At 38.5% G+C, this 17,449-nt stretch overlaps 1 protein-coding gene across 8 annotated transcripts in view; it reads left to right on the top strand.

Annotated features, from left to right (window-relative positions):
* Window positions 1-17,449, top strand: part of KIAA0556 (KIAA0556 ortholog) — a 55,551-nt gene that overhangs the window by 14,581 nt on the left and 23,521 nt on the right. For 7 of the 8 annotated variants that reach the window (XR_002443242.1, XM_021412096.1, XM_021412094.1 and 4 more), the window contains 6 exons: window positions 1,042-1,154; window positions 1,604-1,718; window positions 3,240-3,446; window positions 6,311-6,448; window positions 9,629-10,517; window positions 16,388-17,122. Coding sequence is in view for 7 of the 8 variants with exons in the window: in XM_021412096.1 (XP_021267771.1) it covers window positions 1,042-1,154; window positions 1,604-1,718; window positions 3,240-3,446; window positions 6,311-6,448; window positions 9,629-10,517; window positions 16,388-17,122 (2,197 nt within the window). In the remaining variant the exon portion in view is untranslated. The remainder of the gene's footprint in view (window positions 1-1,041; window positions 1,155-1,603; window positions 1,719-3,239; window positions 3,447-6,310; window positions 6,449-9,628; window positions 10,518-16,387; window positions 17,123-17,449) is intronic. The other variant, XM_021412098.1, reaches the window with a different exon arrangement.

The following is a 17,449-nucleotide window of genomic DNA, read 5'->3' as shown; positions in this document are numbered from 1 at the left end:
ATATCTATTTCCAGTTTGGGATCATCATTTTCATAAGAAAGAAAGAAGAGATACATATACTTAATGGTCTGATTTCTTTTTTTTTTCCTGGGGTGGTCTTGTGTGAAGCCGGGAGTTGGGCTTGATGATCCTTATGGGTCCATTCCAACTTGGGGTATTCCATGATTCTATATGTTCATGGAGCTTATGGAGTTCATGTGTTGCTTAAAAAAACCAAATATTTAAAACAGGTGTAATTTTGCCCTGACATTTGAGGAGTTTTGAAAGCCCAGCGTGAGTTTTCAGTCTTGAAACTGACCTAAATTATCTACCAGAAGTAACTTAATTCTATGTACATAACTAAGGGGTTATCAAAATTTTTGCCTTGGGTATTTAAATATATAACAACGCGGAATTTTGTATGTTGCAGAAGTAATCTACTTCTAAGCATTTTAAAGTTCTCTTAGTCTTCAAAAATCACAGAGATGGAAGTGACCTAAGTAGGTTCCACTTCTTTTTTCCTTAGGTAGTTGCTGTGACAGTCCTGTATTTTGGAAAAATGAAGAGTATCTGGATTTTATTATAATAAAACTGAGATTTTGGGGGGGGATTTGAAAGCCTTTATGCTCCTCCTTGGGAGGAGAGGAATGACAAAGTCTAGGCAGAACCGTGCCAAAGCTTTAGCAACTCTGAGTCCTACCAAATATGTACATAATAAGATTTTAGACATATGAAAAACATGCATGTGTGGTACATATATATATACATTTACATATATTAAAACATACTGTATATAGTTATAGTCTGTATACATATGAAGTCATTACAGAATGCTTTTATGTTACCTTTCTTCCACGTAGGAGATCAAGCTCAGCTCTTTCATTACAAATTAAGACCAATTCAGCTGAATGTGCTTAACTCTATACATGGAGTTATGGATTAACTAAGGTTAGCAGAGACCAGAAGTTAGCCCAAATTCATTTATTCTGGAGGTGCAGACTGATATTCACTGGTATTTAGAGAACAATGTGAATGAAACCTGTTTATCTTTTTCTTACACAGAAGAAGTTTTCTGTTTCATCTATTCTTTCTGCAATGGCTGAACCTTCAGAAAAAACCCAGGCAACGACTGCAGTCACAAAAGCTGTTGAGAACGTTTGTCCTTTTGGAAGCAGGTATATGTAGTTCCTCTAAGACTAGCTTCCTTTCTAAGGGGATATTTTTCCATACTGAGCACCACTTCATCTGATGGCCTTCAGATGCCCGAGGGCAAGTATTGGCAAAAAAAAAAAAGGAGAAGACTCTAGCCTTTGACCAGTAACTGTTAATCAGGGAACTGTCAGTGGTTTATATTAGCTATGTGTTACCTCCGTTCGTATTACTTTCGTATTACTCTCTCAAACTGCCTCATATCTAGCAGAGAACTGGAGCATGGTCTTTTAACCAGACTGTGTTTATCTGGGGTGGGATGCTGCAACAACTGTCTTTCAACATGGGGTGCCTAAGTTCTTCCGTGGGGTGTACGGGTTCATTCTGTTGTCTGTTTACCTTCACACCAATGAAGCTATTTCTTAAAAATGCAAGAATTAAAAGGAAATAATATACAAAAGAACATGTGTTTCAGACAGCAGCAGAAACTTCTGAAAGTTCTTCAGGACACTGAGAGCAATTCTACTTGTGGTAATGACATACTCCTATCTGATGAAAAATCTGAAGCAGATTGTGCTTTAACAGAGAAGGTCTGTATATATGTGCACCATAACTGATGCTTCCAAATACTACTGAAATACAAATGCATTGAGTAATCGGCATTACCCTGTGGCAGGGTAAGAGAATTTATCACTCTCTTAAATTACAGCCCACTTGAAAGTATAAGAAAGCAAGTCTCTGTCTTGTTGGTAGGTTCTTTAGACTATTTAATTCTTGTAATCTTTGAAGAAGAAGGGAACATAAGGGGACGTCTTTAGTCAGCAATTACTGCTGCAGCTGTTTCTGTATAGCATGCTCTTCATCTCACCAGTCTCACCAGTTCACTTGATTTATCTGAATCACTTAATTCACTTGCTAGCTTTTGTTCTTAACAGTCAAGGAAGCTGTTTTTTTTTTTTTTTGGCATGTTTGTTGGTCTTCAAGTAATCCCAAGCTATTTATTTTCTTAGTCAGTAGTATCAATGCAGCTGGTACTCTTGGAAATGTCTCAGTTCCTCATGAGAACATGCTAATGTTCATCAGATTACTTGAGCTGTAATGTGTTTTGGATGAATTAACCATAACAATCTGATGCTTCTCTTTCTAAAAGATGTCAGCATTGGGTGCTGTCTTGGTTGAAGTCCTGTTCTAGTGTAGTGGTCTCTGCTAATTCGTGCTTTTAATAGACCTAAAATTTGCATATTAAAACAGATTTCTTATTTGTTAGTAAGGATAAAGTTTCTTCGTTAATCATCAAGGTAAATGATCTAGTGTACAAGAAAGCCCATGTGCTTCAGCAGAAGCTGGTCTCTGAGAGATCTTATGTAAATAAATTCCCTGTCCTACTTGTTTCCTAGTCACCTAGTTCTCTTGGTCTACTTATTGGCAAAGAGATGTAAAAGTTGTTTGGCTGTTTCTGCCCTTTGTGCTCTCACATGCTGTGGGAGCCAAACCATCAAATATCAGTTAGCTTGTGCTGGCTTACAGAAACCTGCACGGTTTGAATTTTCTAAATTTAAGATGGAGACAATTTGGCTAGTGTGGCTTAGTATTTACAGTTTCTGCAATACGAATGATAATTTTTTTAAAATTTTAACAAATACGTGAATTGCCCCCAAAGTGTTTAATGAACACTGTTTGGAAAAAAAAAATCAATCAAAAGCTGGAAACAGTAGAATTGGGGTTGCTTATGCGTCCTTATTTTGACTTTTATCCCTAAGTTTTATAGTACAGTTTGTAGTTGTGGTTCGCACATTGTTTTGTGAGTAGAAAATTGTTTCCTCTGTTCATCAGAATTACAAATGAATAAGACAAAGCAGTTTTCTCCTTAGGCTAAGGAGCGGATGAAATTTAAGAGCGTGATATGTTCTCTTCTCTTACCCTGCTATAGGTTTTTTAGTTGGTGTGAGGCTGAATTGGTGAAATGCAGAATGATTAAATATCCAGATAGCTCAGAATTTACAGGCCTTTTGCTTCTGAATTGACAGCATTGCTATCTTAACTGTCCGTATATTGCTGCAGATTTTATTGTTTTGTCACTTATGTGTATACTGTATTTCATTTGGGTCCAGATGACGACAAATGTGGAAGTACGCGATGCCATTTATGTGACTGTGGAACTTCTTTCTAACTGGGGAAATCCAGTAAACATTGGCTTGAGGAAGGTGGAGTTCTTTGACTTGTACAACAAAAAGATATTTGTGTCTCCTCATGATGTGGACATTCGAAATGCTGACTACCCGGGAGATTTGTGCTGCTTGGTCAATAAGAACTTAAATGTAAGACAGCTTAGTCCTGGATATGACAGCTTCTCAATTTAATATTTAATATTCCATCACAGAGTTTGTTTGGTTGCATGATTGCATTTGGAACTAACAAATCCGGTTTTCATGTCAAACATGTTGCTATTCAGTTATAGTATTTTATAACATAATTTGATTTATTTGTCTGACTTAGTTAACTGAGCAACTGGAGGCAGGTGCGTTTAACTGTTTCTTATGTATTGATACTATGATATTGTCCTGGGTGAAGGAATGCGTTTTTTAAACTATTGTAATCATGGTATTTGTAGGAAAAAAACCACAAAACCTTAAGGATAGGGAATTTCACATTTTTGCAGTATGCCTGCTGTTAAATATAATTAGTTCTTGTGATCTGAAGGTATAGGAGCTTCACTGCTAACTTCTTGTTTCAGTAAACTCAAGAATGAAATGTACTTACTTTCTCCTGTTCCCTTGTTATGCTTTTACCTAAAGAAGGACCATGGACAAATGGGTAGGTAGGTTGATTTCAACAAGAGATGAAGAAAAATGTGTGGCATGATGGAAGAAAATTACTTCATAGTTCTTTTGTCAGATTGTAAGATGAGGTTCTCTTACATGCTAGAGACAATGGACTTCAAATAACAAATGAAATCCCTGAGGAGATTAGAAAATTTACAGAGCCCTTTATACAGCCATAATTTAAATTGTGCTGCAGATTCTGTCCTTTGACCGCTTGATGTAGAGCATTCAAAAGTCTCTCCAGGACTTCAGAGGTAGGATTCTAATAAAAGCTTGTGTGACTTCTGATTTGCGTATGTATAGGTCTTTCAAACCACAGAATCTCAAGAACAAAGGACTGCAATAGAAATATCTGTATGCACCAATGATGTTTCTTCACAGTGGTGAACCCATGTAATTTCTCTTCAATGCTCAACTCTTCCTTCCTCGTGAATTGGTCATACCTCCAGTGCCTCCACAAAGCAGTGTCTCGGAGGCCAGTCTCCCAGAAAACCAGAAATCAAAGGTTCCTGCTCTTTTTTCATTTGATCCTGATGTAGTGAATACTTACCACGTATTATGTTCACTCTGTTGATTCAAAGGACTTTTGGGATATCTTTCAGTGCTAATTGCAATGATAGTACCTCCAGAGCAGGGTACTTCGTGTGTAATGATGTGGTAAAACATGAGACACCTCCCCAGACTGATGAATTTTGCCATGGATTCATCAAGGTATCTTGAAGTTCTGATGTCAGATCTCTGACATGAGTATGTTCATAGCTAAGCACTTCCACTGATAAACAGCCATCTCCACAGTTGCTTCTTGCTCAAGACCGAATAATGAGTCTGGCTCTGATACATCTTCTATTAGTTGGAAGGTGATGTGTAACTTTACAGAGCTTCTGGGCAGAAGTGCAAATGGATCTCCTCAGCATCCATTTTAGCTCCAAGTTTGGTGTGAGGGCACCTCTGGCACGATCTCAGTACACCCAGAGAACCCATTGACTTTCTCAGGCCATCAGGTTGCAACTTAAGAGGTCTGGAGGTGGATCACTCATCGTGTTATATGCCACTGGGAAATTATTTTTTTATTATCCACGTTCACAGTATGTCTTGACTAACATGATCTAGCTTTGAAATTGATCTTGGAATTGGGTCCATCCTGGTTTGAGGGATATCCTTAACTTCTTCAATGTTAAGAGACTTCTTACTCCTTTTTTCATTTAAAAAAAAAAAAACCTTTCTAGTGCTCGTATAGCTGTTTATGCCCCAAACTGACATCCAAAGCAACAATAATCTCCTAAAACTTTTTGAATGGCTCCTGGGGCAGAGGCATTGTCAACCACCAGAACTCTGAGAAGTGGTTCCGTTCCTGATATCTTTGAGTAGACTGGCAGAGATCTGTCCTTACCATCATCAGGCACACGTCTGAATTACTTGATAGGGAGGTTTATTTCCTGTTTTTGGGAAAATCTGAAAGACTCACTAAGTGAAAGGATGTGGAAAAATAGTGACTTTGTGTACCTACTGTGTACGTATGTACTGTGGATCGTTGGAAAATAGAAAGAGAAGTAATGTATCTACTAATCTGAGATCACTGAAATGTTATTTGCATGCATATTTATGTTTTGGTATACTAACATTCAACATCTTGATTCTGAAAGTCTTCTTGTCTCTTAATGAGCTGCCACATACTCTTACTTTTTTCCGCGTCTAAACATGAATAGACAGCACTTCTTAGCGATCTCCAGAACTTGACATACTTGGTACTTTAAACTGTAACAACCATAACCAATTGTCTGTAAAATCTGTGTTCAGAGTTTCCATTTTATCTTAAAAAAATTCTAAACGTAGCTCTGAGGAACAGATCTGCAAGTGAAATTAGTTGTCCGTAAAGACTGTTGAAAATAGAGGTGGTGAAATAAAATTGATAAGATTTCCCGTGTTAGATGGCAAGATAGAAGCATAAGCACTCTTAAGAAACTGTAAAATGATTAGACGGTGTCCATTCTGCTCAGTGATCCCCTTTAGCGCTTGCAAAGCTGATTAATTTGATTAAAATAAACTGGGCTTGCATTGACCCTGCAGTTACAAAGCATGGCAGACTGCCTGTCATTTGTGAGCGTGCAGATGTCTCTCTGGGATGGCAAGCAGCTGACCTTTGTCTAATTGTCAGGTTGTGAGCTGTCTTACAGGCAGGAGAGTCGGATTTATTGTTTGGAAATGAGGTTAAGGTTTTGCTTTTAACATAGCAGATTTTATTATATGATTGCTTTTCTAATTGATTTTTTTTCTTTCTTTCTGTGGGGTGGTAAATTAATCAAAATATCCTGCTTTGGAGGAAAGAATATTGGTGACAGTCTGCTTGTATGTGTTTTTAGACGGCAAAGGAAAGCGCCCTTTGGATGTGCTCCTTCCATCCGCCCGTCCAACTTTACTTTGTTATCCGCAATCCCACCCGATCACGTGACTTTGGTGTATCCAAGATCAAGATTTGGAATTACAGCACAGCAACTGGTGTAAGTAGTCTTTTCTCACCTCCTCTGTATGTGTGCTCTCCTTTTCCTATCCAAACCTCGGTTTGATCTTCTCTCTAAAGCGTGAGGTAAAAGTAGGTGATGTTTTCTCTGAAAAAATATGCAGCCAGGAGGGGCCCCTGTCTGCTGTACATCTTTGCTTCTGTTGTGGATTGTAAGAGGTAGAAATGTAAATGCTAGCACTTCCATAGGCAGCGTTTAATATTTTCTCTCAAAGCTATTACAAGCCTAACAAAAGGGTTGCATCTTCTGTCAGGTAGTCCTTTACCGTGGTGGGAAATAAAGATACAAGGCCAAGTGCATTTCAGGATTCAGCATTTGGAGTTGTTTTATCACGATGTAAATAAATGCTTGATTTCTTGTGTATATACGTATAAACAGGCTGGATGTTGCTCAATTCTGGTTTTATTATTTTAATTAAAAAGGATACTAACTTCAGGTACATAAAATAACTAGTAATCTAGTGCTACTAGAGAGACATCTGATGGCAGATGGTCTCCTGTTTGTGTGTTTGAATGTTACCATGGAAATTATTCTTGTTTGTACACTGCAATGTTGAGAAAAGATCCCAGGTACGGGATCAAAGAGGATTTGCTGTTCTGGATTATCAATAAGAGGCTTTATCTCTCCGGTTTTCTTCTCATCTATGTTCTTATATAAGCATATATGGTAATTTATACATACAGAAATGACTGTGGAATGAACAGCTTAAAGAAGTTTACTAAAACCTGATGTATATTCATTTTCTGGAATTGTAATAGCTTTTTTCTATTAAAATGCGGGCTGCAGAATGTTCCATCACAGTTAGAGGGTGTGAAAGGGACTGCTGTTTTTGGAGGTAATAGTATGAATTTGTTACTGAGCCTATTGAGCGTAAGGTGGGAAATACGCATAAACATATTTGCATGTTGCAAGGCAGTGGGTTTTTTTTTTAATAAACCTCTCTAAAGCAAACTGTAAAATCTATTAGGAGCATACCCTACAGATTTCAGTAGCAGTCCCTGCGTATGCATGGACTAAAGATAAATCTCATTCTTAAGTGAAAGAATACTACAAAGCAGTTCTGCTTAACTCTGTAATTTTCCATGAGGAAATTTTGTCTGAGAAGCAATAAAAACTAAAATATAATTAGATGCATTTTCTTCCTACTAATGTAAATCTAGAGCCATATTTGTACTTTTTGGGGGGGTACTCATTCCAACCACCCTTCCCTCAGAAACCACGTAAGCGAGAGGTGCCCGCATACTTCTTCAAACAACATAGGAAAGAATAATTCAGGCCAGTACTTGAGTATTGTTGAAACCATTTGAGCTTTAGATTTTGAATCGGAAAGTAGAGAAGAATATGTTTGAAGGAAGCTGTAAAAGCCAGATCGCATTGTCATCGATTTATTGATTTAGTACGTTCCAAAGAAAGTCTCAGAGAATGCTTCACCTTGCCTCCTTTATTTACTTCCATTGAGGTGTGTGCAAAACAAGGTCAGTTTTAGTCTGCAAGAGCAGGACAAAAGTAAGGGCACTCTGTTTTTGTCTGTTTTTGGAGTTTTTTTCCAAGTTTATCTGAAATATTGAGGCATTACGTAAATGATTGCTGTGGCCTTGAAATAAAGTTTAGCCTTATGCTGTTAAACCCCTTTTCCTAAGATCTGCTGTAGTGCCTGTGGTATGATGTCTTTATAATCTGTGAATGGAGTTAATACTTAAATGCATGAATATCTTAGTTGCTCTCCTACAGGATAATTTTCTTTCAAGTGCTTGTTCCTCCTTGTTTGCATTTCATATCCATTCTCCTGAGTTGGAGATCATCTTCACCCAAGTCCTTGGACTGGGATGTGTTTTCTGTGCAGTTATGCAGTTCTTGGCTAATATGGAGCTTTGTTCTGGCGGAGTTAGGTTTATAGTTCTTGACTTATTTTCTATTGCTCCTTCTTCATTTTTCTTTGAGAAGTCAGGCAGAAGCAACATTCTCTGTACGGATGTAATTCACAGAAAAGCCTCTCAAGTTTTAAGCTTTGTCCTTCATGCACAAATGTTACTGGTATGTCCAGGAATACCCTCCCTGTTGCTTCGCTGGGAAGCACTACTCCAGCGGGCAGCCTGCGAGGGCTGAAGGTGCAAGCTGGGAAGGAATGTTGAGAGGAATCTTGAAACTATTTTCACAAAATCTCTCATTTTTCTCTCTGATCATATCTTCTTGATAGTTACAAGACATTGTGTCATTCTGGTAACTCTGGGAGGGAACTAAAAATAAAAATAAAAATTCCTCAGATGAAGTCTTAAGTGTTTGCAGGGTGGCTTTCTGATGACGTTACTTATGAGAAATGGACTTCTATGATCTCCTTGTGCTGGAGGTGACTTTTGCATTGGTACTAGGAAAACCTAAGCATTCTGTCAACCTTTCCCCTCACATCTGATCACTAAGCAACTGGAAGCTCAGAAGGGGAGAACAGAGAGAATATTAATTCCAACTTCAAGTGAATAATAAAATCAGATTTTTAGTGAGTGCCACAGAAAACAATTACATGGAGATTTAGTGAGTGGCAGAGCTGTGTCTGACATAGAGGCCTTTCATTTATAAGGCTAGCTTTAAGTGTTTAAATAGACTACCAAGGCATAAAGTTGTCTTAGTTGAGAACTGTTAAAAACAGATTTATTTGCTCGAGTATTGGTTATTTTACCTCCTTTATTGCTAATAGGTGAATGAGAATTTTTTTAATACCCTTTCCAGCCTTGTATTTCTATAAGCCTTTAACTTTAGTGGCTTTGATGTGGGTAGCTGTTCACTCTGTAGCATATGTGTGAAATAAGTGGTGATACTTTAAAGATGCAGAAGCTAAATCTGCCTCTGGCATTTACATCCTGATCAAAAATAATTATACTTGATCTAGGTGTCCTTGCTCAAGCTTTTCTAAATAGGTGTTTACTTCCTAGATGTCAGCCAAAATGATTCATAGTGGTGTCTAGCAGCCGTGTTGATCCTTCTAAATAAATTCTTAAATATCCCACTGTAGTTCTCACTTATTTGACCTTTGTACTTAAGTGGTTACAAGCATGTTACTGATAGGAGCTTTTTATTGCTTTCTTCTCTCTGTCAGAGTTCCAAAACAGTGATATCTAATGTTTGAACAGCTTATTTGAAATCTTCGTACTTCTATTTTTCTAGGACCTTGATATTGGAGCAAAGAAGGTGAAGCTGTATGTTGATGAGAGCCTTGTATTTGATGGTGAATTGGAAAGAGCCTGTGGAGATCTCATTGCCGACCGTAGCACTACAATTGACCTTACAGAATGCAAGCAGGGTATAACCTGTTCTTCAAATGAAAGTGAGGAAGTAAATGCAACTGCAGTCACGGATGAGGAAGCGGACCTGCGTTTTGAATGCTTTCAGACAAAGAGTACGTCAGTAAGCTCAAAATCTATGCCAGAAGAAAATCATCTTGAGGATAAAGTGAACTCAGTTAGCTTGACTAAGGAAAATTCAGCTGAGTTTGAGGGTGATCTGAAAGTGTTTCCATCTCATGTTTGTATGAAAGATACAAAAGGAAGTACAACTGTAGGAGGAGAAGTTACCGAGCATAATCAATCTGATGATGAACTTCCTTTGAGTGGGCAAATGGAAAAGCTAACAGGAAGAAAATTGTCTGATTCTACAGGTGCAATTCCTTCTTGGTTACACTCGTCTTTCCAAGGAGGAGAGAATCATCGAGATAGTTCTGGTAAGCAGAAGCCTCCCTGGCTTGCTACAGAACATGGTTTAGGCTTGAAATCTCAAACACACTCAGATGTAATCATGAAGAACTTCCCTGATCTGACTAATGAAGATGTCAAATGTCACAGAAATGAACTGGGAAGATCGAGTAGTAGAAATGCAAATAGAGATGAGAGATCTCAAATGCTAACCAGGAAGGACAGTGATGTTGGCTTAGATATTTCAGAGCAACTTTCTAACAGGCATGGCTGCAGCTTGGCGTATCCGACAAGTGGAAGGAGAAGTGTAAGAAAGCAGGGATTAAACACCGTAAATCTAAGAGATGATGATTTAGCACTCAAAGGTAAGGGCTCATAATAGCAAACTTACTGTAAGGGCTGATATTTTGTTCATTTTGCAGAAGCACAGAAACACTTTCGCTGGAAGAGTCCCCTTGACATAATCTTGTCAACCCCCTTGCTCAAGCAGTGAGCTAAAACAGATTATCCAGAACTGTGTTTAGTTGGGTGGTTCAGTGTTTGACTACCCTCACTGTAAAAGCACTTTCCCGTGTTAACGTTGAGTTTCATGGTTTTTAATTTGTGTCCATTGCCTTGTGTTCTGTCACTGGGCACTGCTGAAGAGAACTTGGCTCCATCATCTTCATTCACTCCCACCAGGTATTTATACACATCAATAAAATGCCCCTGAGCTGTCTCTTCTCTGGGCTGAAGATTCCCAGCTCTCTCAGCATATCCTCATGGGAAAGGCGCTTTGGTCTTTTAATCATCTTTGTGGTCCTGGTGTGGACTTTTCCACTAAGTTTGCTCAAAACTGTATACAGTTATACAGTGTATACTCCCACTTTGGCATCACCAGCACTGAGTGGAGAAGAAAAATCACCTCCTTTACCTGCTGGCAATTTCTGGGTGTAGAAACAGTGGGATTTTAGTAGTGTTATTTGCAGTATTCAGTTTTTCTCATTCATGCTACAGCAGTGCTCAGAGTCTCTCACCTTGCTATACACTGAACATGAAACGCTCTGAAAAATGTGCCACTTTGGGTTAGTGCTTTAAAAATTATTTGGAGAAGATTAAAGACTAAATGTGCAGCCTTCATATTCTGAAAACTGGCAATTCTGCAGACTGCAAATGTTCACTGATATAAATTAAAGTTTGCAAAACGATGAGGAAGAGCGTGACCTCAAGGTAATGAGTAAACTTAAGAGTTTGTGTAGTCAAGTTTCTGTCTTTCTCAGTAAGAATATATGCTGTCTACGGCAGTTCCTACTGTTGCTACTCCTTTCACCTCCTTTGTCCATGCATCTCTCTCCTTCTTGTGTATGCAGTACAGAAATAAGATACAGGGAGAACCAAGAAGCCATTCAGATTCTTTAATTTGAAAATTACGTGATCCATGGTCCACAAATGTATCAACTTTTGTTCAGGAGCAGCACCATGTGCTGTCTTGGGACTCTAGGAGCAGAATGGCTGGACAAGTCACTGGAAGAAAGTGAAACGTTTTGCTAGAGAAATGTTACACTTTGCTATGTAAGCAGAAAAGTTTTTTTAATGACTTTCAAAAGAAAGAGCTGTAGATCCGTGTTTGCAACTTTGCTCAGGTGTGGATTTAAAGGAGATAAAAAAATTTTTTGCTGTTGTTGTTATCAATCTCAGTGTTTTAACCAAGCTTATGTTCCTGAAGTCTCAGTTTCCTCTGTGACGAAAGTGGCACGGGCAAGTCTGAAGAAGTATACTATATACAGGCTAATCCACGAGCCGTATAATCAGCTCTGAATTTCATAGACCTGATAGGCCTAAATTTCTTTCATTTCTCTGTTAATGTGCTATTCATCTAATTCTAGAATATATTCCATCTTTTGGAAATCCTTTAAATCGGGTCTTGCATTAAGTTAAGGAGTTAAAACCTACTTGTAATGGAAGCACTGAAAATATATAATTTAACAGAGGATCTGTAACAATATAGAATGAGTGATTTCCCTGCATTAAAAACAAGAGAGATGTCAGTATCATGAGATGGCACAGAAAGCCCCTCTCACTGTATTATGTTCTCTCTTAACCTTTGTTTTGATGCATGCCTAGATTAAGGGGAAAACTAATACTGAGAAACAATACAGTGACCTTATAGCAACTTCAGCTTGACTTTTGACTTTTAACTAGAGAGAATTTGAATTTAAATACTTGCCTTCATTACGGAAATTGTAAATAAATCTCAGCCTAGTAATTTCTGTTCCATTATAAAAAATGGGAACAATGTAGGGGTTATAATGTCAGCTATCATGATTCTTGTTACGGTGTCCTCTAATTTTGCTCAGAGCAGCTTTAGTTATCTAATGCTTAAAACTCTTACCAGGAAAAAAGAAATGACAATAAAACTCTCAATATGTGGTTGTCCCTGGGGAAAATCACATCTGGCAACTTTTGTTCTCCCCTGCTATACTGTGCAGGATGAAGTCGTTTTCAAAGAGCATTAACAACAGTGAAATGATTTTACATGTTTCCTTAATAGCGGTGGGTTTAAACTTTTACAGGGCTTAGGGAACTTCTGTTTCCCAGTGGAAGTATGTGTCAAGGAGAAAGCTACACAAGCCTACATGCAACATCACAGCTCATCTTCGGTCATTAAATGAGGAATAATGAGAAAAACGGAAATTAGAAATAGCACATACAGGCATACTTGGCTTGAGTTACTGCTGCTATAAAAACATACATTTTTATTTTCAGTAAATGCTTCAGTGTGCAAAGCAAATGGTAAAAGTATGTTGATAAAATTTGTGAAGAACGTATAATTTGGGGTGTTACGAGTTGAGAGGATCGAAGAGCTGCGCAGAAAGATGAACTTGAGGGCTGGAGTAATAGGAGTGGAATGCAGTGCAGAAGTACTGCTTGCGAGGTCATTTGGGGACTAATAACAGAATTAAGTTGTACGCTGAGTAATCATCAATTGCAAATGACTGAGGAAGAGAAGGATCCTGGCTGAGTAGCTGATCACAGATTGACTATGAAGTGCTGGTGTGACGCAGGCATGATTATAGCGAGGCACTCGAAGGATCTATCAGCAGAGGCTTTTCTGCTAGTTAGGGAAATGTTAATATCTCAGCACAGGCACTTGTGAGACTTTCAGTTGGAAAACTGCTGTTCTGATCATCCGTTTTCAGGAAAGTTGATTGCAAAGTGGAACAGAAGAGAGCATTTAAAATGATTTGGGAAATGAAGCGTGTGATTGCAGCATGGAAAAATGATTGCTATTTTTAGCTGCAGGGAATAGGCATGAGATTAATACAACAGAGGAGAGAAGAGGAAAGATGTTATTTTCAAGCTTGTGTTGCCCCCAAAATGTAGTTTACTGAGGTTCTTAGAGGAATTGCGTGGCGTGTGTTGCTGGCAGAAGTAGGACACGAGATTTGGTGATTGAAGACACCCTACCTAAGCCCACAGGAGAGATGCATGTTGGAGGGATCATTATTTCTGGCTCCTTGGGATAGCATCCATCACACAGTCAGGCATGCAGAAGATCAGGGATGTGTCTGTAACATCTGCAAGTGGATGTTCTTTATCAAAGTTGATGGCAGGAATACCATGACTTGTTCACAAGGCTCCAATAAAAGCAATATATCTAGATGCTAAAAGGAATGCCAGACCCTGTAAATCTTCAGCCATTGACCTCTGCTTTCTGGCTATCCTCTGCTTTCTTTTCAGATCTCCGCTTTTCCTGGTGTTGCTCTTTAATGTAGCTAACAAAGTTATTAACCTCCCATTGAAAATCACTCCTACTGAACTCTTGTAGAACTACTTCAATGCTCTCATCTCTGCACTGCTTGGAGTACTTAACATTTAAAAATAAAAAAAAAAAAAGAAAAAAATCAAAACCAGGGGAAGCCAATGGATATCAAATATGCATCTATACTTCCCTATCCTGAAATTTTCAAGCTTTGGTATTTTAAAGTGGTAAAGAAATATACAGTATCTTGTAAATTCTGAGAATCTGGGAAGTACTGTTTGCCATCACACACCCCCTGAGTATATGTACAGGCATAGATATCAACAACAAAGTGATTTGCAAATGACTACTGTTCACTGAAATACCTCTCTGAAATTTGCTTCCTGTTTGTATTTCACTTGTGGGATGGGGAAGAGTGGCCAGGTTGGTCTCCAGACTTTCATGCTTATGCATATGGAACACAATGCTCATTCAGGTAGTTTCCCATCTGCTTTAGAATTCTTATTTTTATCTTAGTTGTCCCCTGTGTAACTGATTATTGGCTATAGACAGATTAGGAACATCGCCTCTTTCCCAGTGATTCCAAAAATGAAGTTAAAAATTAGTCTTAAAAAGTCTTCTGGGAAAACATTATTTTGCATTTTATTGCAACTGGCATTTTTTCTTGAAAACCATTTGTTTTACTGTACACTCAAGGACATTGTACAGAACTAAAATCTAGCCCATGGGCCTGTAATTGTTCACTACTGCATTTGCTTTTCTTCATTTATTTGAAAAAAAATATACAAAAATGACGACTTTATTGAAAATCATTATTATGTGCTCTTAATTGTGCTGAGATGGAAATCAAGCAGCTCCCCGGAGGGGTCACAAGGAGAGCATTGCTCTTACTTAGCTCCTCTGTGCTGCCCTCACCGCGTTCCCATGAGATCCATGGTTATCCCCCATCTGCATCTTACTGTTGTTGAAGTGAGAAAAGCATTTGGCTCTTCTGTGCGTAGAATGCAATACTCACCTCATCCTCACTGAGTGCTGAACCTACTTCTTTTCTCACCACCTTTCTTGTGCGTGTGGCTGAAGATTTTCCCTTTTGCTGATTAATTGTAGTTGCTTTGGGCGCTGTCAGTTTAACAGTTCTCTTTAGACCACCTAAGGCTCAGCACTCTGTATCTTCCTTTTGCCAGGTGTGAGAATTGGCTCAAACCATCCTGCCTCTCCCACAGTCTCTTCTGTGTTCAGAATAGCATTGGAATATTTTATCATACGTGGCAGAAGTAGAGCAAATGCAGTTCAGTTGTTTCATAGTCTCTATTTCTCATCCTTCTCTCTTGTATGGTTTTTCCTCATCTCTCCTCTTCCTAATTTGTGTCCTTACCTTTCCTTCATCAAGCTCCTTCCTCCCTCCTCTTCCATTGCAGTCTTCCTCTTGTATTTGAATAGTGCTCAGCGATGAGGATTGCTAATACAGGTGTAGTGGTTTGGGTGGCTGAGATGGAGGAAACCTGCATGGAAGACATCTCCTGTGCAGGAAGATGGTGGCAACAGAAACTGCAGTTAAAGGTAGACTACAGAGGATGGTGGCAGCAGCTGAAGAGAAGGGACCTGCAGTTGTGTAGATGTGATGCTAAATTTATAGAAGTTACCAAGTTCAAGCAGCAATTCTGTTTTCTTTCCTAAGGCCTGCTAAAGAGCATGCTTTAGGTTAGTATCTCTCCAGCTATCATTCTGAGGGTTTCTCAAATGTATTTTTATCTTTGAATATCAAGGCTATTATAGAACCGACTGTACCTAAGATGCTGGATTGATACTTCATAAAGTTATATTAAAATGTGACACATAGGAATTCTTATTTCCATCAACATACAAGTTTGCATCTGCAGCAGAGAATCTGTCTTCCTCCAGTGGTTGTATGAATAAATCTGTTTCTGTTTTTCATTGTGCTTCTCCAACCCCTTCCTAGTGGTCCACCCCCTCTACGGAGTGGACCTTCTTATCTTATTTCTTCCTATTGTGCTGAAAAAAGAAGTACTGGATTTTCTCTGTAATGCTTTAAAAACTTTAAACAGTTCAGCTCTGTCCAGCTTCTTGACAGACCTTGTGCAGAAATGCAGACAGTATGTTTTGATAGCCACCCAATGTATGTCACTGGGACTTTTTTCCAGGGGTTTTGCCCAAGATCTTAAATTACGAGATTTGCATAATGATGAATTTCTTTAAGTGTTCAGTCAAGAATTGCCAGTCTAAAACTTACTTGCAGTTTTGTTTATTGCCACGTGTTGCTCTTCAGTATTTAAGTGACTGTTTCCATTATGTCTAAATGGAAAGGGAAGTTGTGTCCTATAGCCTTTATAACAGGGAGGCAATATAAAAGTGCTCATATAACAGAATTTCATAGTTGGGGAACACTGAACTGCGTAGTTCTGGAATGTCGGTTGTAGTGGTTTGCTTCCAGTCGTGTCAGTATGTTGAACGCATATGTAATGTTATTTTCAGATGAGGACTTGTCTGTCAAGGACGCTGGCACCTCTAGAGCAAAGTGGCACAATGAGCAAGAACACACTCTGCAGGAGTCCTGGAACTCCTTGGTAAAGTTTAATTACTCCCATCGTGGCCGAATCTCTAACATGGATTTTCAGGGGGATATCTTTGATGAGTTTCTCCATCAGCAGAAAACGAGCCGGCCTGCGGAATATCATCTCATGAGAAAAGAGGGAGCACGAACACTACCAAAAAGACGAGAAGAGGAAAATTCTGCGGAGGCGCATGATGGAAGTGATTTTAAAATACCAGTTTTACCTTACGGGCAGCACTTAGTAATAGACATTCGAACAACATGGGGAGACAGACATTATGTCGGTCTTAATGGAATTGAAGTTTTCAGTTCTAAAGGAGAGCCTGTTCAGATCTCAAAAATAACAGCCGAACCACCTGATATAAATATTTTACCAGCTTATGGCAAAGATCCCAGAGTAATAACCAACTTAATTGATGGGGTAAATCTGACGCAGGATGATATGCATCTCTGGCTAGCGCCATTTACCCCTGGAAAACCTCACTTTATCTTTATTGACTTTGTGAATCCCTGTCAAGTAGCTATGATTAGGATCTGGAATTATAATAAATCTCGCATACACTCTTTTAGGGGTGTGAAAGACATTATAATGATGTTAGATGAACAATGCATCTTTAAAGGAGAAATTGCAAAAGCTTCAGGAACTTTGTCTGGAGGTATGCTATCATTTCTTTCTTACTTTGTGGAAGCAGCAGTACGATATAAACAAGTACATTTATCTTGTTTGTTATCTCTTTCCTCTTCAAAGCAGATTGGGACTTTTATATAGCACTTAATCCTTTTAATTTCAAAATGTAATCCAAAACTATTTAATACATTTTCTAATGATATTGTGAATTTAAGTAGCATGTAGAGCTAATTTTTAATCTTAATGGTGTCTTATAAACAAGATCGTATTTCAGTAACCTCAGATAGTCACTAGATATTTAAGTTGCAGGTTTTTAGTCTTCATAGATATGGTATTTTGGAAAAGGTGATGAAGA

The sequence above is a fragment of the Numida meleagris genome, chromosome 13, assembly GCF_002078875.1.
Source record: "Numida meleagris isolate 19003 breed g44 Domestic line chromosome 13, NumMel1.0, whole genome shotgun sequence".
Lineage (NCBI taxonomy): Eukaryota > Metazoa > Chordata > Aves > Galliformes > Numididae > Numida > Numida meleagris.
This window is presented reverse-complemented; position numbering and strand designations above follow the sequence as displayed.